This window comes from Rhyacophila brunnea, unplaced genomic scaffold, assembly GCF_057557595.1.
Source record: "Rhyacophila brunnea isolate RB1 unplaced genomic scaffold, BYU_Rbru_1.0 scaffold_3, whole genome shotgun sequence".
In the NCBI taxonomy this organism is placed as follows: Eukaryota; Metazoa; Arthropoda; class Insecta; order Trichoptera; family Rhyacophilidae; genus Rhyacophila; species Rhyacophila brunnea.
The window spans coordinates 17168848-17192161 of NW_028232965.1; the positions used below are offsets into that span (position 1 = coordinate 17168848).

The following is a 23314-nucleotide window of genomic DNA, read 5'->3' on the forward strand; positions in this document are numbered from 1 at the left end:
CCATAGATGCCCAAGTGTTATTTATTAACTTTTATTTTCGATTACCAGTTGGAACCATTTTCATTAATCAAACGTTTTTTTATGACAATTAACTAAAATCCGTCATTGAAGTCCACGATTACTATGCATCCAAATTATAAAAAAATATTGTTGACGTTATAAACAAAACTTTATTTTTCAATGCCTGGTGCCATATATTTTATCGGATATCGGACATTGCATCAGCCGTAATAACTTTCCTTCACAAAAATACTGTAATGAATATTTTATGACACGTGTGAAACGCTGGGGAATATTAAATCCATAGACTTTCCAGTCTAGCCATATTTTGGTCACTTTGATAGGGTTACCTTTTGAAGGATGCGGTAATTGTGGCATATACGGATTATATATATTCGCATTACACCTTCATATGAAGTAGACCAGTAACTATTAAACTAGCAAAGGGTAAAAGATCCCTAAACTATAATTATATTAACAGGTTATTTATATACCTACCATCATATATTTAGATAGGAAGGTATCGTATGTAAATTTATTGTAAATCTATATAATTATTAAATATCTACAAAATCATAGTACCTATTGCTTATGACATAACTATTTTAAAATAAATATAGATTCAACGTTTGTGGTAGATCCTAGTATCATTGCGAATAATTATAGATAATTTTGATTAATGATGGGAAAAATATGTATCAACCATAAGGTACCTATTACTCTTATTATGTAGTTATGTAGGGACATAAATGAAATTCATGTATAGTCTTATTTTCTGTTATTATCAGATTGAATTGTTGGCTTGTCTTCTTGTGAGGCACTTAAATCCTATACCTACGGTATTATTGTCTTCAAATCCCTTCAGCCACGCGTCCACAACATGGATGATAACACTTCTTTTTTTTTTTTTTACATATAGAGCTTTTAAAACAAAAGCTTACTGCAGATACTGGGTGTGACGAGGAGATACGAAAACCTCTTGTGACATCTAAGGTGAAGACATGCTTCATTTGATCTGGCTCAGCCAAGTAGGTATTTTCTTTAAGTCAACCAGTTTAATACCATTCCTTCGGTTGCTAAGGGCGAATCATTGACAAGGATTATCGAAGACCCCGCGCGTTGTTTATATGTTCCAATTAAGAAAAAAAGAAACCAACGTAACGAAATTAATCTTTAAATAAAAAAAAAATGTGACTTATGAAACGAAACGGTGACCAAATAAATAGTTGTTGAGAATCTTGGTATGAGAATGAACAAAATATGTATCGAGCGTACAGGTGAAGAAGGTATCGGATGTTCTTTGAGAATACATCTCAAAAGCAACCAATGCTTCATTCAAGGTTTTTTCTACACATTTGAATAAAAATACCTCTCATTTTGAATTACTCTAAAAAGCAATAAGTGGAGTCAATAAAAAACTGATCTTCTCATGAATTTTATCATCAAATACACGAAGGCATAAGAATAGAGGTAAGGTACTCACGTATTTATACGTTATTGCATAAATAGTTATTAAAAAGTAATTTTCGGACAACAAATGAGTATTATACGTGATCTACCTATGAAAATATAAGTACTTGTTTTATTCATTCATTTATACAAATATATTATATTATTAATTATTTTACACACCTACCTTTCTTTTTGCGGCGATTATATTGTGTATGTAACTAACTATATAGTATTGACTGACATGAACTGTAGCATAAAATATAAGTTCAAAGCTTGAATCCTGTTGGCTTGGTGGATTAATTATATCTTATTTAAGTATGTAAATTTGGCAGTGTTAAGGTTATTCCTTTTTGCACAATAAATAAAAAATAACCAATCATTCGCCCATAATGACCATTAATTGTTGAAAAAGCTTATACATAGCCATCGCCATCTTTAGATTAATAAGTGGTCCACTGCCATACTATTTATAGGTAATGTAGGTACTTGCAGGGAAGAGTTTGGTATTCTATAATGAATGACTGAAGAGTATAAATAAGTTATTAGTTATTGTCGTTTAGAATCGACTGTCACATTGACAAACGTCCTATTGTATTATGATATTATATTATACACAGAAGAAGTTTACTTACTTTGATCGTCACTTTCAATTATAAATAACACATAACCACCAAATCTGATGAACTCCAAGGTCTCCAAGATACGTTAAAATAATCTGAAAGAAATCTGAAACTAAGAATACTCCGACGAGTGAACACGACAGACGCGTCAGTAAGAGCACTCTATCCATCCATAGACAAATCCATAGACAACGGAAGGGGCGAAAAGTAGGACCAGTCGTGTAATGTATCGGCTTCCTTCTTCAGTGGGCAATGCCATAGTGAACACTATACTTTGTCAGTCAACGTATTTGAACTAAGCCTACAATGTGTAGATAGTGTTTGTTAGTTTTTAAAATTCAATTAAAACCCTGCCTATTCCAAGTCATAGTAGATAATAGTCAAATAATATTCTTTCATCTATAAACATTATGAAATCATGTCATTAAACCATACATCATTTTAAATACTTTGTGTATTTAATAATAGTTTTATCGATTATGGTTTTGTTTACACTAAAAAAAAACTAACCAACACCATCTGAATATGTACCTATTCTTAATTTAACGAAAACAAATAAGTGTGACTGAAAAAGTATGCACTATTTTTGCCGGATCGACCATAGCATATCTAAATTATTATGGTTTGGTTCAGGCAGGGTTTAATTGAATATTAAAAACTAACCAGCACCATCTGCAAATTGTATACTTAGTTCAATGGAAACCAATAAATATGACTGACAATCTTAAGTGTGCACTATTTATGTCGAATTTTAACAGCTTACCTCCACCTCTCGCCACTTCGTTCGTGCCTGTACAAGTACACGCGGCGATAGATTAACAAGTTTATTAAAATAACTCTTAGTTACTCTGACATTGAAGAAAATGAATTGACACATTGATATTCTAAAACAATAATAATTGTTTAATTAACACTGTTATACTTACCATAGAGGTAATAAAATTAGTATTTTAGTTATAATTATAGATAATTCGACTTGATAGCCAATTCAATGAGTTACGCAAATAATTTTTATCAATTACCACTGAATGATGCAGCAACCATAAAGTACGAAAAAAATGTTAAAAATCTGGTAATTAAAATAAATCATCCGTGAAAACATTGTTTTAGTAAATCTGAAGCTCTGATACAAAGTATCGCTTATTAAATTATCTAACATAACGAGGTACCAATACACAAATGAAAGGTAGATATCTCACACTTTTTGTAATAAATATAATTTAACAAAAAATCTTAAATACCAACATAATTCACATAATAATACCACATTGCTTGGAACGTACTTCTACTATCGGTGATTGTTTTGTTTCATTTAATTGAATATTTGATTTCTTTGTAGTGTCCAATATTATTTTTCGATTAGTTGTAGGTAGGTACCTGAGATCGTACCCGACTTTTCATTCACGAGAGTTCCCTATCTATCGGGCGCTAGAGAATGTTTCCAGTGTAATAAAAAGATTATTAAAAAAATTCTGACACAAAAGCAGATTCACACTTCGTCACAGTCTGCGGCCGGGAGAGACGGACCGGAAGTTTGTGTAATTGATGTTTTGTTGGCGGGAAAATGCCGACGGCACCCGCCATTTTTTAATTTTCACGGTGCTTCTGTTCACACAGGCCGCCATTGCCGACCCCGTACGACGATTGATGATGTGGCCGTACCTTTTCTCGGCTTTTTTACGAAAATATACCAGAAATCATCTTTTTACATTTATTTTTAAATAGGAACCCTATTTAATAAGGTTTTGGGATGGATTCTATTAAAAACTCAATTGCTTATTTCCAAACACATTTTCTCTTATAGTGAATTTCAAAACCACATACATATTATATATTTTTTAAATTAAATTCACAACACACACAGGATACAAAAACTTGGATATTATTACACTTAGGTTTAGATAAAGGCTTTGTTCAAATTTAATATTGCTTTTATTTGTTAATATGGTAGGTACCTTCTCATCATCATTATTATCATTTGTGGCACTACAACCCTTGGTGGATCTTGGCCTCCTACAAAAACTTCCTCCATCCTGGACGATCCAGCGCTGACACTCTCCAATTGTTTTGACCGAACATTTTTAATTTATCCGCAGTCCACCTATCTCAATTTCGGCCGTCCAGGTCTTCTGTTGTGTAGGTAGCCCGCCTCGCCGGGATATCCTCTGGCGTTCTATGCACGTGGCCGATCCAGCGCAGACTCTGCAATTTCATATGCCACGTGATCTTTTCGCATTCAGTAGGTACCTTCTAGGTTTTGAAATAATGAATTTCAAAAAATAAAAAAATAGAAGTTGTTTGTAAATGTGTAAATAAATCGGTATATTCAATTGTATACCACTCTATCGGCCATTCTCTCATGGATGAGATTTACCATGAAATGCCGTCATTTTCTGAGCGGTGTCTCACGGTCTTTTGCTCTGAAGGCTGTTCCTCCAGCGCGTTAACGTTCTTCCTCTGCTTTGCTTTCTCTGGAGGTTACTCAAAACCACTAGTATTTTCAGGTTATCTTTGGTACACGTCAAATAATATTAAAAAAAAAAAACTACAGAATATGTCTCAGAAATAATTATTGTCGAGAGCCGTTCCATTACCTATCTGTAGTTTCTAGATGACCGACTGGTTCATCCTGTGGTCTGCCTAAGAATCTAAGAAATACGAAGAATCAATTGGTTTTCGATCTGAGGTCCATGACTCGACAGCATTCAAAAATATGGAGAACACTAATGTTTGCATAGGCAAAATTTTCGTTGCAATTGATATTCCTCGATCTTTTCATATACCTAGGGGTCAGGCGTGTCATCGCTTTTTTTGCAATTAATTTATATATTATTATTATTTCTGCTTCACAATCGCTTTTTCCATTAATAGTCGATCTCAGATACAAAATAATAAGGAAAGAAGAAGGAATTCTTTTAAAAATCCAGTCCTTCACTTTTTCTTCCAAAATGGAGATATTCGTTCTCGTTCCATCCATGGAATACTATGCATGCCTTCACAACACAACTCAATGACAACACTTTGTTATTAAGTCTTAATTTTTCTTATAGACTAAGGTTCAACACCAGAATCTTGGAAAGGTAAACTTCAGTCCGTATGCGACTACTTTTCATTATATTGTTCAGTCTGTCAGTTGCGCCTATTCTGCTATGGCGTCCCTAGTTGTCCATTGCGTAAACAAGTCAACGGCTTCTCACACCGGGATTTTCAGCTTCGATTCCCGATGACGTTACAATATATCTAGGTATTTATATGATCTTCTCTGGTCTAACTATTTCTGTGGTATTTCGCTATTATTTTTGGACCTCGTGGACTTGTTACAATTTTTTTTTTTAAATAATCTATTTTTCGCAATCTCCGCTGTTTGTAAACCAAGAGCGGAGATAAATAAATTCGCAATTAAATATAATCCAATCCATGATGATACATACGTATAAAAGGAATATTTTAGTAAAATCCAGACATGTTTATTGTACTTGTTTATCTGTCAAAATAAGTAATTCTTAAATCCCGTGGCATCATTAATGGTTAAACAAAAACCTTTTCAATGAAAAGCTTACGCTAATCATAAGCCTAATTTAAATATTGAATAATAAAAGGTTGCTTTTGTACGCTTTTAAATATTGTGGATCGATTTATACGCTGTCACATTGTGTGATTCGTTCTCACGAGAAATTTATCAAGTATCTCGTTTAAAAAATGACAGTTTCTAGCGAAGCTTACACTGCCAGAGCTTTTAAATGTAATGCGACTGTATTTAAGTTGGGTTATGTTTTATTATGAACGTCTTTTACGGTTTTTTAAAGTATGTTCCCACCTACAAGAATATCTAATCAACAATGAAGATAAAAGCTTTAATTTTTTGCTTATGGATTTAGATGCAAATGAATTTGACTAACTCATGTTAATATGCGGCACCAAATAAATATGTGTGTTATTATATTTAGTAGGTACGTATTTGTCCGAAAACTAGTTTCCACATAGAGGAAGTACACTTGTACGTAAACCCATATTATACCTATATTGAATTTTGATACTTTATAATATAAACGTACATGTACCTAGGTATTGTTGGGTTAACTAAGAATATGAATGGTTGAAAAATTACATTTTTCAAGAGATTCATTATTTACTTGTTGATAATTAATAAACTGTGTGTATTACTAATTGGTAAGTATTCACTTTAATAAATATGAAATATTCAACAATATGTAGGTACATGTTTTATTCACATAAGTAACCAATCTTTTTTTCAATTAAGCGGAACACCTGTCGTAAAATAATAAGTAAACCGTAGAATACCCATTTCGGACCAAGAAATATTATTGTTAAAATTTATTTAGGTATTTTAATATCTTACTTACGATTATGAATATTACATTCACTGCTGACCAGTTAATTACTTTTTAATTACCACATTTAAATATCATGTTATTTATATCTAATGGCCAACTCCTGCAAACGCGCCAGTCGCGTTGTTAGCACTAAATGATATATATTATATAAGAAAGAAATCGTATATTTGTATTGGTAACCTCATTAGGTAAATACCTACGTACATATATTATTAAACATAAATATCTTTGTATTCCCCGAAGATGTTGAACAAACCCGTCTACAGAAGTGGAGCCTAAATATAATGAAAGTGAACCAAATAGGACCCTCTGCCTATGTCTACTAATTTTCGTGTAAACTATGAAGATATAGAGTAGCAGTAATTACCGGAATTTGCATCAGCAGTTTTGATAAAGAAACCATACTAACCAATCTGACGGAAGAAGGTTTGATTTGAACACCTATGTAACTGCATATTATATTATTATTGTGCGCAGAGGCAGAGTTACCTAAGCCATGTCCTAATATTGTGTGTGAAAAATAAGGATAGGTATGCAATATAAGTAGGTATTATCAAGTGGAAAATTTATTGTATCTTAGAAAATGTATACCATCTACTGAGGATACTTGATGAAAATTGAATTTGAATTTTAAATGATGTAAGTTTTGCTGTCCCCAGGTTGCAAAAAAATACTCAATGTCATACATAGGAAAAAACATAAATCAATAATTAGAATTGGTTAGGTATATATTAATTTAAATATTGAAAACCACAATTATTTTGGTCTTAAAATATCTATATATGAGGTGTAAACGAGGACTCGGCCATTCTTAGTAGTATTGACCTATGTTCCCCTAGTAACTAATATTGTTGTTTATTCTCCCAAAGTGCAGAACTAACATGCCAATTGGGAGGGCAATTATTCTGTCCAACCAAGTTGCATCGGATTTTGATAGATTCCACCAACGTATTTATTTCCTTTTTATACCGTTTTTTTTTAATATTGCGTCTATTTCTATTACTTTTTATTTTCATGTCATTTTGTGAACGTCTTCTATTTATTATTATTATAAAGTTCACTATATTTAAATAAATAAATTTGAATTTAAATAATTACTTTCAATTCGAATTCCAAAGTAATCGATACCTGTTAATACATAGTTGAACTACACTGGCTATGGTGCCACCGCCTACTGCACACCGAGATGCTGTTATTTTTGGATATAGGTACACGATTTGATGCCTGCTTTAGAGCATTTTATTCGCCATAAACTGAATGTCAATGCATTTAATTGACATTACATTTTTTTATACAAAAAATCAGTTTGCTCTCATTCCTGTGGGAAATTTTCGAGTCTTCTGTATCGTGAAGAATTTCACTGATTACAAATATTTTGGCCAATTGATTTTCTGATTTGTGTGAAATAAATGTGTGTTTTCTCTCCAAAGAATGGAAAATAAAGTTGCACGGCGTAAGTAGGGACACTTTTTCCTAAACTGAATTCTGGTGGACTATTCCCGAAACTGTCTAAACACTGAATACTGATATAATACAATATCTAATAAGTTTAACAGATTTTTATTTTTTCGAGAAACGCATGTTAGCCACTTGCTCAACCTATTAGGTCCATACTCTGACTCTGAACACAAATTGAAAATCAATATATTATTTTCCAGACCCAGAATTCGATCATGGGACATTAAATAAAGAAAATTTTATTATTTGCTGTCGGTTTTTTTTATAGTTAACAGTGAAAATTTTGATCGCGCTGAATTCAAATTTCACTAAATATGATGAAGGAAATGCAGTTGAAATGTTTTAACTAACAATGTATTTTGTGTGTTTATTTGGAAAATATAATTGACAATCAATACCAACTTAACTATGTGTTACACAAGAGATGAAACATGTACCTACTTACAAACAGTTTTTCAAAATTTTCTTCCGTTTTATTTTTGCTTCCACCCCCTTTATTTATATGCAATACTCCCAATTGATTTCGAGGCTACTACTGTCTCCCTGGATTTCTCAAGCATCACCCGGGGGGCGATATATTATAAAATCTAAACGAACGGAAGTGGTTGTTATTTAATTATGCTATTTAATTATATGGATTAAATACATATTTAACTTTGTTTTAATTTCTTTTCAAAAACAAGTAATTATGTCCCTACTCAGTTAGAGGAAGGACAGGTAACAAAACCAACACATAAACGAGTCGCCTGCACTCTGCACTGCCAGAAGAAACTGACAACATTATACCTACCTGTATTTAAGCAAACTATGCACATAATTATCTACCACCTACGGAGATATGAATGAGATTAGAATGAAAAATACAATGTTTTAATAGTACTTATATGTATTCATTAACAATCATTACAAACCATTGCAGTAAATAGTATCTACCTGCTCAAATCCTAGGTGGATTAAAAGTATACTTCTTCACGAAATTTGCTTATTTTCATTACCATACGATTATAAGCAACGTCCCTTCGTATGCGTGTGTGCGCACACACTAGTAAAAATTTATCCGCACAAATATTTCTAATCTCCGCACACAGATATGTTGTTAAAAGTAGTACATATGCCAGTGGTATTCAAACTGTGCGCCGCAAACTGTATGAACAATTTTATAACTCCAGTCAATCTTAATACAAAGCACTGATGAACGATCATAATGATAGATCCTCCGGTGTTGCAACAGTTTAAAATTTTCTCAATATAAAATTATTTTGGATAGCACGAAATGCGAATAATACTTATATACAAAAATAGCGAAATAATGTAGATATATACCTAAATAACCATAAATAAAATACCTACCTTTACATAAAAATTAAGACTAAATTTATTTAGAATTTGGAGTCTACGTTATCTCATTAATTTGTAACTTTTAGGTTGCCATAAAAAAATAATCACGTAGGGCGTCGCGTGATGAAAAAGTTTGAAAACCACTGATTGCAATACCAGATTTTTTGAAATGCCTAAGCTTTAAATACACTTAGTAATGACCAACATTTTATTATAACTACTCACCTTCTTCAGAGACTCGTCTCTCACACGACCGTTCTTAACGCAATTTGAGTAAAGTAACTGAAAAATTTAGTAAGTACTGGTGATAGGTACTTTCTTCTGCGATATAAAAAAAATTGACGAGTTCATTTATCTACATAAAAATAGTAAATAGTTGTCAGGCGTATCTACCAAGGAGAAACCCATCCTCGAAGAACTGAATATCAACAAACAGAATATAACCATCTCTCTGAGACCTAGATATTGTGAGTAAGAGCGTAAACTTGAAAATAAAAAGATGAAGAACGAACGCATGCTGGTCTTACAGCGCTCGAAATGGAGAATTTTACGAACCGGAGCGTTCGATATAATTACGAAAATATATAACATAGTTGTCTAATTATTATACCTATGTGTATTTTATAAAAAAAAGTGTGCTCGATTTTTATTATATGGCATACGAGGGTGGGTCAATAATTCCTTAGAAAAAAGCATTAAAACAGTTTTTATTTTTGTATTTTTTTTTTATTTCTCAACATAATCTCCTTGGAGCTCAATACACTTGGTTAGACGTTTCTCAATTTTTTTTAAACCGTCAGAAAAATAAGTTTTCGGAAGGTCCTCAAAATAAGCATTTGTCCGATCGATGACTTCTTCATTTGAAAAAAAACGTTGTCCACTTAGCCATTTTTTTAAGTTTGGGAAAAGGAAAAAGTCACTGGGGGCTAAATCTGGCGAATACGGTGGGTGGTCGACCAATTCGAACTTCAATTCTTCAATTTTAGCCATTGATCGTAAACATGTGTGAACACGGGCATTGTCCTGATGAAAGAGGATTTTTTTCCTGTTTAAATGAGGCCGTTTTTCTTCAATTTCGTTTTTTAGCTGGTCCAATAAAGATGCATAATAATCCCCTGTTATTGTTTTTCCTTTTTCCAAATAGTCAACAAAAATAATTTCACGTGCATCCCAAAATACAGTAGCCATAACCTTACCAGCCGATTTTACGGTTTTCGCCTTCTTTGGACATGGTTTCTCTTCGCAATCCACTGCTTTGACTGTTCTTTCGTCTCGGGAGTATAGTGGTGTATCCATGTTTCATCTACAGTCACAAAGCGACGAAAAAATTCATCCGGATTGCGTTGCATGAGCGACAACAGGGCTTTAGAGGCCACCACCCTATTGCGTTTATTGTCGACTGTGAGCAAACGCGGCACCCATCTTGCAGAAACTTTTTTCATGCCCAATTTGTCATGTAAAATAGAAATGACGCTACCTTTTGAGATCCCTGTAACCTCAATTATCTCACTCAACTTTAATTTTCGGTCACTTAACACCATATCGTGGATTTTATTGATCATTTCTGGTGTAGTCACCTCTACAGGACGTCCTGAGCGTGGTTCATCCTTTGTTGATGTACGACCACGTTTAAATTCATTTAACCAGTTATAAATAGTTGCAAGTGAAGGAGCAGATATGCCGTGAACTAAATCCAACTCATTTTTTATTTCCTTTGCTGTTAACCCTTTTATATTAAAATGTTTAATAACAGCTCTAAACTCAATTTTCTCCATTTTCCATTTTTCCATTTTCCACAAGCAAATTTTTTTTTTAAATGTACGAGAAACACACAACAACCCGACCAATCTGATTGAAACTTCGCAGCATACTGAATCGGTAGTGCCGCTGCATGAAAACAAACCGCTTACAGTACTAGTCGCGCCAGCTGTCGGCTTTTCTAAGGACTTATTGACCCACCCTCGTATCTAGCTCAGACGGTCAATTTAATATTTCGACGAGATAAAGCAATAATCTTCAAAATTGTATCAACCGGAACGACGCTCCGGTGCGCTACAGTCCATTTCGAGCCCTGATGCTGGACCTATCAAATTAAGTACCTATACGGTGTACGATATGACGTGGATTAATACTTACTAAATGAGAATCTTGCGCAGAATATGAACTCCTCATGAAGACCACAATCCGTAATAATGAGGAAAATGCTGAAAATATACCAATATACCTATTACTTATTGTTTTAAACTTAACTTACAAGATCTAAAAATACAATGTTGCTTTACAAAAAAAAAAAAAAAGATACTTAAATAATAATATTGTTTCTCGGTCTTTTTTTAAATTTAATTTATTCAGAAATAAATATTTAAGAATTTTAATTTAAAATGTATCGTTTGTGCTACTGTGTTAACAGCATTATGATGCTAACGCCCCTTTGCCCATTTAACAAAATGCAGCATTAACGTAAGCTATAATTAAACCTGACTGAATGACTGCAGAACAGATTATGAACAAACAGAAAATAGAAAATTACAGAGCGAGAGGCAAACAAGATTGTTATTTTCACGCGAGAAGAGAATTCTGTATGATAGATTTATAACTTGGATCGAATAATTTTATCAAGAAGTGAGATGGAAGATTGAGCGCGAATCAAGTCTTTAAATGCAATGAGAGAGGTAGTGTGGGCCAGCCTCCAGGTCTCACCACTAAACGCTAGGTAACTTACGAGGTTTCGTAAGAAACTGCGAAGAGTCTGCGGTGATAATGAAATAAATTACTGATCTTAATAATTCTAACTATATATTTTGATCTCGGCTTACTTTAAAATTTATGCAAAATTGGCATACTCCCGTCGGGTGATGTTAACTTTTATTTTACGCAGATGACGCAATCGATTAATCATAAGATTTAAAAGGTGCCTCAAAACTTTTCAAACGAGTGGTAAAATTATTATTAAAATATACCTTTTTTTTAAGATGCGTATTTCTCATAAATTGTAACGTAAAATTGTAGCGTAAATAACGCTCACGAGAAAACAATACCTCATATACCACTAAATACGAGATGAAAAATCTCTATATAGTCACTACCAACGCATAAAAATTCTTCATTTCTTATATTTTACTCTTAAGATTAATAGTAAAATACGTGATAAATTTGATCTCATCTAGATATAATAAGTGTCATTTGGCATACAAACTATTGCTTTCTCATGAGCGATAACAAAATCCTTACAACTAACACCAAGCGGGGCCTATAACATAACTACTCAAATAAACCTCATACTTGTAAACAAAAATTAAACCACTAATAATTATTAAGCGTCACCACAGTCACCTTCAATATTTTTTTTTAGTAACAGGTTATGTATTCTAGGGAAAGTATACTTAAATTGATGTTTTTACTATGTGCGTTGGTTGTTTGAATTTGTGATTTTTGTCTTAGTTTATCATAGGAGGCTCAAAATCAGGTGTCTTCAACCTTAAGTCCCTAAACTCGTCATTGAGTAACCCTCTTAAAACTTACAATGAATTAATTTGTAAAAAGGCCAAAGTATATATATAATCAATTAGCTAAAACTAGAGAAGTTGCATGCTTTAGCCATGCAATTGCGGCATCCTAATAGATATAAATTTATGCATGTTATTTATTATCCGAGGGAAAATTTCTGAAGTAGAAAGTAAGATTCTGACAGAAGAAAATCTTACTGGTTTTAAAATCTCAGCTACTTTTCAGATCAATTGAAGACATGAATAAGATTACCTATATCGACAATCATCGACGGTCGAGCACAAAATTGTGTTTTTGCTAATTGATTTGAAATATAAATAACAAGGTAATTAAATAAATTAATTGAAAGTGCCCGGAAGCATAGTGTTACATACTTGCACTTGTTAATGATCTAATAAACAATATTTTTTATATATATACAAGGACTTCATAACTATAATGTATTATTATTCCTGGTGTCAGTTATAAAAATCATCTTAGTAATATTGTTACCTTTAAAAATTTAAATTTTGGTAGCCATTTCTTCGTGTATTTTGAAACACCTCAGTGGGTCTATTCTATACTTATCGAACACTAAATTGATAAATAGTATCAAAGTTAGGGTAGGTTTGTATCAAAATATTAGCACTTATTGTAACAATTACACGTAGCCGGTTTTTATTGTTGCAATAAGTGCGATATTTTAACAGCAGCAAGATAGGTGCTGTTAAAATATAGCACTTATTGCAACAATAAAAACCGGCTTCGTGTAATTGTTACAATAAGTGCTAATATTTTGATACAAACCTACCCTAAGTTTGATAATATTTTTACTTTATCACTTTAGCGGTCGATAAGCATAGAATAGACCCACTGATCTTATTAGTGAAAGACTCGAGTTCAAACCGGACCAATCTGTTCTTGCTTTATTTCCTATAAGTACATTTTCAGAGAATTTTCAAAATAATATAATATATTGAATATAATTATGTCTTTCAGTCTTACAGTTTATGCTAAGCGTAATATTTATAACAAAAACTGTAATTTAATAAAAGTAACTGATAACTTTTACTTTAAATAATCAAATACACATATGAGAATATTAGACTAACTTTTTAAAAGGTTATATCGAATTAAAGATTTGATTCTGTCATAATACAATGCTAGAATTGATATAAATAAAAATTATTTCAATTTAGTTATTAAAAAAAATGTTTTTTTTTAATTTAGCAAAAAATACGTGCAAACTATGAATGTTTTTTTAATTTTGTTTCGTCACCTGCTAATCTACTTGAACAGACATAACTTGAAAATACCCCAGATATATACGTACCAAAATCTCTTTTGAGAAAAATACGGCACCCGACGCGATTTGAATCTGTATAACCAACCACTGGTATTGAGACAATGTGATTTATCTAATTAAATTACGGGCATCTTACGTAATTGCGATAATTTTAACTGGTATTTCCTAAATGAAATGCGTTTATCAAACTAATGATACAATTATTTGTAAAATACTAGGTTCTTTTCAGTTTACAGGAATCCAGCGGAGAACAAATTTTGAAAATAGCCGATATACTGGATTATTTGTTAGGATAGGTTAGGTTAAGTTAGGTTAGGATAGGTTGGGTTTTCATTCTTGAATTCATGAATTTTGTCAACATCGGCTATGAAAATTGGCGCGGTTCCCGCCTGGCTTCCTGTAAATCGACCAAATACTATAATAGTAAATAAAATATTCACTTTAAATAATGTTATTATGCTCATTTCTAATATTAAAGTGAATAAATGCTAATGGATTTAAGTTTTGAACTATTTCATTTGAGTCGTTTTTTTGTGACACAGGTTTCGCCTTTCAGCATCTTTAGGCACTATGTGCACTCACTTGAAGGTAGTATTAATATTAAAGTGAATAATTATTGTATTAAAATTAAATGCAAGTTTGTTGGCGCACACTTCTGTCGTAGAGCGGCGTCAAGCAATACGATTCATTAGCGGGCAGCGAAGGAGGGACAGGCCGCGGCTCGCGAGAGAAACCATCCGGCAAACACTTTTTTGTCGTTCGACTTTTCAAGAAGTTGTTGTTGTTGTTAAACCTCTCCTCCCACAAAGCATAAAGTATGCGGCAGCCGACCGGTACCATCGCGCTCGCCTCGTCTCGTATCCTCCGATCATCGTCCGTCCGACTATCGATATCGAATATCCACATTTTTTTACTCTCGTAAATAAATTACCATCCGATGTTATCGCCAAGTGTGCGCCGCGAACCGCCTATCTAAATAAATAATATCGATTCATAAATAAACAAATACATAACACATTACATTTCTATCGATTTATTTTTGTGAAGTGTAACAAACATTTGTGGAGTGTTTTATAATAATAAATAGTTTATAAACTTTATCATAAAAAAATACCTACTGATAATTCTGGTGATATACCTACATATATACGTAACTAAAAAATAATCTGTGATAAAATATACTACACCATAAAATAGTAATTATCTAATTCAGTTTTATTCATTCATGTATTTTATTGTGCGAATTAAATCGATAAAAATAAAGTAATAATAATATGGTTCGTAAAAAGCTGCATTGTGCTCAATAAATAAAATGGATTTATTGACTTTGATAAATTATGATATTAAACTTCTCAGTTTTTCCGTGCGATAAATAATGCATTAGAATGGCGTAATTATTATGCGATTTTATTGCTCAAAATCAGTAATAATAATAGTTATTATTATCCGTGGAGCTTAAATGGTAAAGCTCTAGTGGCGCTTTAATTTTATCCGTGCGTTGATATCTTTTTTTTAAGTGCTGAAAATGATCTCATCTAAACGTGGATAGTTTAATTTAGTAGTTTTTTTGGAATATGGAACATCAACAGAACGGTGTCGATGTGTGGGTAGGTAAGGATGTCGATGTCATATTTTTAATTGTATAATTGTATGTAAGATATTGTGAGGGATTAAATAAAATGACTGCCAAAAAAGACGTAGAAAACCTAAAAAAATAACTGTATTTTTGACGTACAAGTATTATTACTAATGCATGCTTAGAAGATCTCGATTAACATTAAATATATGTTTCAAAACAGTATAACTAACTATAGATAATAATATTATTAACAATATTTTGTATGTAGACTTAATTGTAAAATAGCATTGAAAAGTTACCGACGGCAAAATAATTAATCACAATAATTAAAGGTAAATATTTTATTTAATCCTAGGACTTCTTGTTTATTCAGGTATAAGTACATCAGATATATTTATCCAATTGATCAAATTAATACTGCTATTTTTACATAACTAACATACCTACCGATAGAAAGTGCACAAAACGGTCGTACCCTGTGTTTTCTCTAATACATATAAAATATTAATTTATTATTATCAAGTATTTCCTTTTCGAACTCATCCTAAGATATTATGTAGGTATCTACCTATCACCCTATCTAAATTTTTAACATATGTACAAAACTACTTACTTACATATTTAATTAATTTCAAACTATTTAATGGTTTAACGACACTACTATCTCTGGCGATCCATACTTTAATTATTTATAATATTATAATTTATAATGAATGTGTACGTAATTATTTTATTAATAGTTTAGTTGATACCTATTTTTATTATTGATTCCAAAGAAGAAGAAAGCACTAACTAAATAATATGTCAATCAGTTTTATATAGGTATATATAGATCTATGTAATTTAGTCATGAAGAATGGTGTAAATGTAAAATGTAACTTATTGAAAATACTTTCCTACCATGCGATATTTTTTCACTTCGCATAAAATAATTTAGTAGATGAGTGATTTTATTTCATCGCATCACTTCGGAATAAATGAAAATGCTTAACCACCGTACTTGCTGTCATTTTCCCGCCTAAGGTAATATGTATATACTTAATTGTAAACAAACTTTTCAATAATATTATCTACAGCATAATATCAAAATACACCCACGTTATACCACCCATAATTATACACCCAGGGTGGCCGCGCGGCTTAAGCGTTGGACTATCACACCGTGGTCTCAGGTTCGAATCCTGGGTCTGGCAAGTACACATATTGTTTTTCAATTTGTGTGTGAGTCAGAGTATGGACCTAATAGGTTGAGCAAGTGGCTGACATCCATTTCTCGTAAAAAACAAAATCTGTCAATACAAACATCTACTCTGTGGAGGCCCATATGATCCTATTAGGATTGGACATGGTCGAAAAAAAAATATCAAAATATAACTATAAATTATCTACGTATACCTATAATAAATATTTATAAAAAAGTTAAAACCTTCCTTGATCGTTTTTTTCGTCTTGGCCACTTTAATAAGACTCCTCTATTCCTTTTCGTTTCCTTTACTTTTATTAATTTCTAGTAATAAATAGTTTTGTTTGATACCATTAAACCACCCAATTTATGGTCTTGTCACCCACTGTACGCTTCGTCGTTGATTGGCCATCCTTACCACTTACTTATCCATGATATAATATTATACTCTGAAGGTTTTTGATTTATCTGACGTCAGGCTTATGAGTGTAGCAACAATACAACCAGAAGCGGAACAAAATATATTTTGCAAGATTCCACACTAGAACATTTGAAACTTAGGTTCTTGTCTGTTTATTTAGTGGAACCCAGCAGCAAACAATTTTGAAAATAGCCAATATAATGGATTATTTGTTAAGTTAGGTTAGGTTATCATTCTTGAATTTATGAATTTTACCGAAATATGCTATGAAAATTGCCGATGTACCCCACTTGCTTCCAGTAAACAGACTTGTACCGAAATTTATAATGCTTTTTAAAATTCTTGAATGTAAATGTAACGAATCTTCAATATCAATCAAAAAGTCACTGTACCCATATTATGTTAATTTATATCGAAGTTAAAAAAATAAATCAGCTTGAAGCTATATTTATCTCTAATTAATGTTGTGTTGTATATTAATCATATATCCAGAATCAACAATTAGTTCATTTATTTTAATAAATTGAGTCATTATGTGTTATTTAAAGCAACAATAGATCATCCGACTATATCCACTCGCCTACGGGGCAAATAACCGGTTTCGTATGAAAATTAAGATCATCTTACAGTTGAAATATTATAAATGTACCTTCTACTAAAGTCAAACAACGATATGCGTAACATGTTATCAAGCTACATTAAACGAGTTACGTGCAGGTACTTTTTTATAATACGCTTCTCATTTCAATTGATCGGGTTTGTCAGTAAGTAAAAATAAAATTCTGAACCTCTTAATGTATTGTAGTTATTAATGGCGATAGCAATGATCCAGGGTTTGACGTGCATAAAATTGAGTTTTTTTTTGATAAAGCATGCGTATTTTCCTACCCCGATATTTTCATTTTCTAACAAGACAATGAGATTATACTATCAAGGAAAGTCAGCGACGTTCCTAGGCAAAGTGCCGCCCTTAGACAGACTTAGAATGCCGTCACCAATCAGTTTTAGTATTAAATTGTATGCAAATTTATTAGATGCATACCAACATATTTTATCATCTTAAACTTAACAAACAAATGCAACAAAAACATTGAAAAAAAAAAATATACGAACTTACACAAATCTACTTAGGATTAGATGATTTTCACGAAACCTACTCTTAAACAGTGGTAGTTTCAAGTACGTGGAGGTCGGAGGCGCAGATAAGTACGGAGGCCCTTTTGTGATATTTCAAAATTAGGATTTTGGTACTTTATAACGAAGCAACCGCATCGTCCGCTTCATGGAAACCGCCCTGCTTCCAAAAGTTGTAATGCACGTATTCTTTCTTTCATTTCCCGCCCTTTATATTTCACAATCCATAAGCAGCGCATGATCTGCTTACCCCCACGGGAAGTCATAGTAGAAGTTACACACATAGTATTTACAACTTTCCTCGTTATATAAAAAGAGGAAAAAAACACTTTGGTTATTTTTATATTTTTAGTGTATAAAAATGAGATAAATAAGACGTATTTACTACTATCTGTAGAATCACATTAGGATTATTGATATATTCATTAACTAAACTTCGTTTTAGCTTTTAAATTAACTTATTTTAATATAAATATGAAATATAATATCCATTTAAATATAACATAAAAAATAATAAATTGAATTATTTTTATACAAGACTGAACATGCCTTCAGAGTTAGGTACCTAAATAAGAATTTAAAATCTAACATTATTCATTGAAAATACATACATACCTAATTATTTGGAAAAGATTCATACATAGATGTAGGTAGGTGCCAACTATAAAAATATAAATAAAACAATTGAGTTAAGTATGTAAATTAAAATTTTATTATTTACTTACATATATCCAGTAAAAATTAAATTATATATTCCAGACATCTACAATATAGCATGGGAGAAAGAAAATATAAAATATGTAACAGTATTAATTACAAATTTATATAAAGATTGCGTTATTAGTAGGGATAGAAAAATCATAAAATGTACACGGAAGTACATCAAATTAAATGACTATTTTATGAATTTATGAAAGGATGTCTATCTAAACTCATCGTCACGCAAGTGGAATATAGCAATATGCGATGCGACTTGGTTGAACAGTAAAGTTATTGCCCGATCAATAGTAGGTACACGGAATTATTAATGGCAGGTTAGTTCTGTACCTTGGGATAACTAAAAATTGTTGTTCCCGATTTCTAAGACAGTTAACAGATCAATACTCCCAAGAATAGCAGAGTTATCATTTACACCGCGGATAAGTCTGAAAAATGTAATTAGTCAAATATATCAATTGTTTCGCTTTTAGACTGCAGTATGTAGGAACGTGTAGGAGTTATTGATGTGTTCTTTGTCAAATAGATTTAATGTACTTGCTCGTAGATCAAAATGTTATATAAAATATTCATCATGTTCATGAAAATACAATAATCATATTGTTATTTCCACTGTTTTAGTAAACCGTTCAAACTCATAAGTATAGAAGTTTCAACCTCTCTTTAAAAATGTAGGATGGTTTTATAAATTTTATTTTAAACACTATAACATGTCATAAAGACCAATGACAGTAGTTTAGTAGAAGATACCTAGTGAACCAATAGCCGAAATGATAATATCGTCACTGTTCTGGCAGAAGACACTAATTCGAAAAAATTACATACTGAGTTAGTTATACCAAAATGTTCCTTATTTCAAACTATACCGTCTGGAAACCTTCTTAATAAATAAAAATTCTTTATTTTAAAGTCATCCTTTTTACGATTACTTAATAAACTCACATGATAGACCATTTCAAACATTTTAACAACTTCAGGGTCAAATTACTCAAAACTAGTATTCTCCAGTTAGTGTGTTCTGCCAGAACAGAGACGATATATTACTTCTGTCAAAATTTTGCAGTGTGTTCTGCCAGAACAGAGACGATATATTACTTCTGTCAAAATTTTGCGTAACCATTTTATAGAATTTAAATTACGAATTTAAAATGGCAATTTCATTATAAGAATAAAGCTGTGTTAAATTATTATGACATCTTAAAAGGAACAAAATTAATGATTAATAAAACCGTCACCAATCAGGGTATAAATTATGACACCAATACTGCACTTAATAAAAATAAATTTCAATAAAAATTTTAATATTTTGTTAAATTAAATTAGGTAGCAGTGACGTGCGCTCCATATATGCTGTGGATGTGGCGTATGCCTTAATTATTCCACATATAAGTATCCACGAAACCAATAAATAAATTCAATGACATACTAGATGTCAGATACTGCTACTTATGAGAGGACTTAATATGCTTTGAGTAATATTAATATTGCGTTGCAAACGTACCATTCCATTATGAACTAATAACAGCACCATTACAAACATTTGTTTTCAAAAACTTTAATCGAGTATTCCAGTAGATGTAAAAATTTAATTTAACTTGACATAAATAATAATTGTGTTTTTGTTATGAGTTGAGAATATCCATTTATGTGGACAAAACCGAACCTGATATTTATTAAATAATGTGTAGTGTGTTGTCATATTATTTCGTCTTGTTGATTAAATATTTAAATTAAAGTAGGTACATAATCATATTAAATAAATGGGTAGATAGACATATGTTTGAATAATGTAAGTACGACAAGTAGGTATTTTTAATTATAATGATTTTGAAGAAGTTTAATAATCACTGTAACATTACAAAACAATAACTCAGGAGCTAGTTTTAAAATTTGGTCAAATCTATTTTATGAGAAAGTGAAAAAATGTGATATTATTCTTTCCTAAAAAGTTTGTGTTAACTAGCAACAAAACAAAAACGTCGTCTTTATGATGACTTTTATAATGTATGAACTTTAGGAAAATGGCGTCTGCCATTGTGATGACGTGATTCGTGGACATGGATTTACCGTTGTTTGAAAATAAACATGCCTGGATTTGACCACTATCGAAAATTTGTCCCACATTAAATTTGTCCCATATTAAGAACATAAAGTTAAACACTCCAGAGTCATAGTCGTATATCATTACGATATATTTTTTTCTTACGAATTTGAACACATTTTAAAATTACCGACTGAATTGTGTATTGACAAATCTAACATTATTGGAATGTCTTCTTGCCTTACTCCTAAGTTTTTATATGGATTGGATGGATTTTTCTATTACCCATTCCTGAATTATGGCAGCAATATAAATTAGACAAAGAAATGGTTTTTAAAAAAGCTGGAATTAAGAACATCGTACTTTATCTGCAGTCAATCGTCCTTGACAATTCATTTTCCATGTACCAATATTGAGAATGTGACATTATTTGGTGGTATGTGACAAATTTTAGGGGTTAGGTACGCGATTTAGCTTTTCTCGTGATTTATCAGTGATTCGTACATTATTTGTCAACCATACTGTAATTTTAGTACTTGTAGGTATCTAGTATAAATAATTATGTCACTACTCTAATTTTGATAGCAGTAATACGTATGTAAGTATAATATGTACGCAAGCAAATACCATAGTTTAGTATTTCCATACCGTAGTTTAGTAAGTATATTTCAATACTGTACTTTTCACAATCGGATGTGACATAAGAAAAAAATGATACTGACTTTTATAATATATAAATATTATTGACGCTATGACACCCCGTTCTGAATTTGAAAAGGAAAATGTATAAAAGAAAAGTAGGGTACACCTGTTAAATCATGTATTTAAATGGATTGATACAGTGGCAGGTTTAGGGATTTGAGTGCCTGTTTTTGAGGCCCCACATGACAAAAATCATACATTCCAACTATCACCAACCTAGGTACCTAGTAAAAATAACAATATGTATATTTTTCTATCCAATTATTATTACTGACAAATACAATGATGACACATAACAATATTAGCGGTTTATATTTTTGAGTCTTTTATGTAATAGGCACCATTGATTAGCTGCAGTATACACATCTTTTTTAAGATTTTACTATGAGTTAATATTCGTATGACCAGTTTAAACTGTTTCTAGGCCCTTTTTTAAATCTTCTGACAAATCAATTGCATCATATTCGTCTGAAAAAATCGCTGGGTAGGTATTAGTACCTACCTACCAACCTATGTTGAAAACTTGGCAAACACTGATACTTATAGGTACCTATTACATATTACAATATACGTACATACATATTTCAGGAAATATAATGTATTTAACGCCATTTAACTACAGTGAAATAATTAATTTAGATATAATAATTAATTAATAATAATTTAATATAATACATATAGGTATAATAATTGTATTATGATAAAATCGTTTTGTAAATATCTTTATGTATTTTTTCCAGGGCAAGGGCGAGTAAACCAATTAGGCGGTGTGTTTATAAATGGGAGACCGCTCCCAAACCACATCAGGCTGAAGATCGTGGAGATGGCAGCTGCCGGAGTACGGCCTTGCGTCATCTCTCGTCAGCTTCGCGTCTCCCACGGCTGCGTCTCCAAGATCCTCAACCGCTACCAGGTCAGTCCGTCTCCCACCTGAGGTGAAGTGAAATGTCAGTCATTCCTTGACGGTGTCCATCAAGCGGATACCCCTGTCCGACTGAATTAGAAGATTTGATTTGAGAATTTAGATTATCAAGACGTATACAAATGTTTTCATTATTCTTTATACACTCAGATTGAGATAAAAATATATATTATACGAAACTGTCAAACATTATGACGATTTTACTAGATTATTATCTGGTAACATTTTTTCATACTTACATACCTATAATACAACTAATATACTATATTAAAACTATCGTAATTGACAGAAATATCTACGTACATATTGATTTGGGTTCTCGAAAAACGCTATTAAATATTTTAACATTTAGATATTTCAGCACTTAAATTTCAAAATAACTTTGTATATTCAGGTCGGTAGCAGGCTAATTAAATTAAAAGGTAATCTCACAAACATTGTTTTTTTAGATACCTATATTAAGTCAGCACACAGATTAATAATGTTATAAAGTATAGTCTAATCAAAGTACTAAGTTTAATTTAGTAATCATAGTATTAATTATATTTAGTCCTACGTACTTACTTAAATTATAACAGCACGTAAGTTTAAAAACACTGA

The 23314-nt window shown here is 31.6% G+C and overlaps 1 protein-coding gene across 4 annotated transcripts in view; it reads left to right on the top strand.

The window, feature by feature from the left end:
• The first annotated feature begins 14726 nt into the window (after nt 1-14726).
• The window catches only part of LOC147067976 (protein gooseberry-neuro-like), a 99826-nt gene continuing 91238 nt past the window's right edge, over nt 14727-23314 (top strand). The window contains exons 1-2 of one of the 4 annotated variants that reach the window (XM_085952397.1): nt 14727-15626; nt 22533-22705. In XM_085952397.1, the coding sequence (XP_085808523.1) occupies nt 15590-15626; nt 22533-22705 (210 nt within the window). In that variant the 5' untranslated portion in view covers nt 14727-15589. The remainder of the gene's footprint in view (nt 15627-22532; nt 22706-23314) is intronic. The other 3 variants (XM_085952396.1, XM_085952395.1, XM_085952398.1) reach the window with 3 other exon arrangements.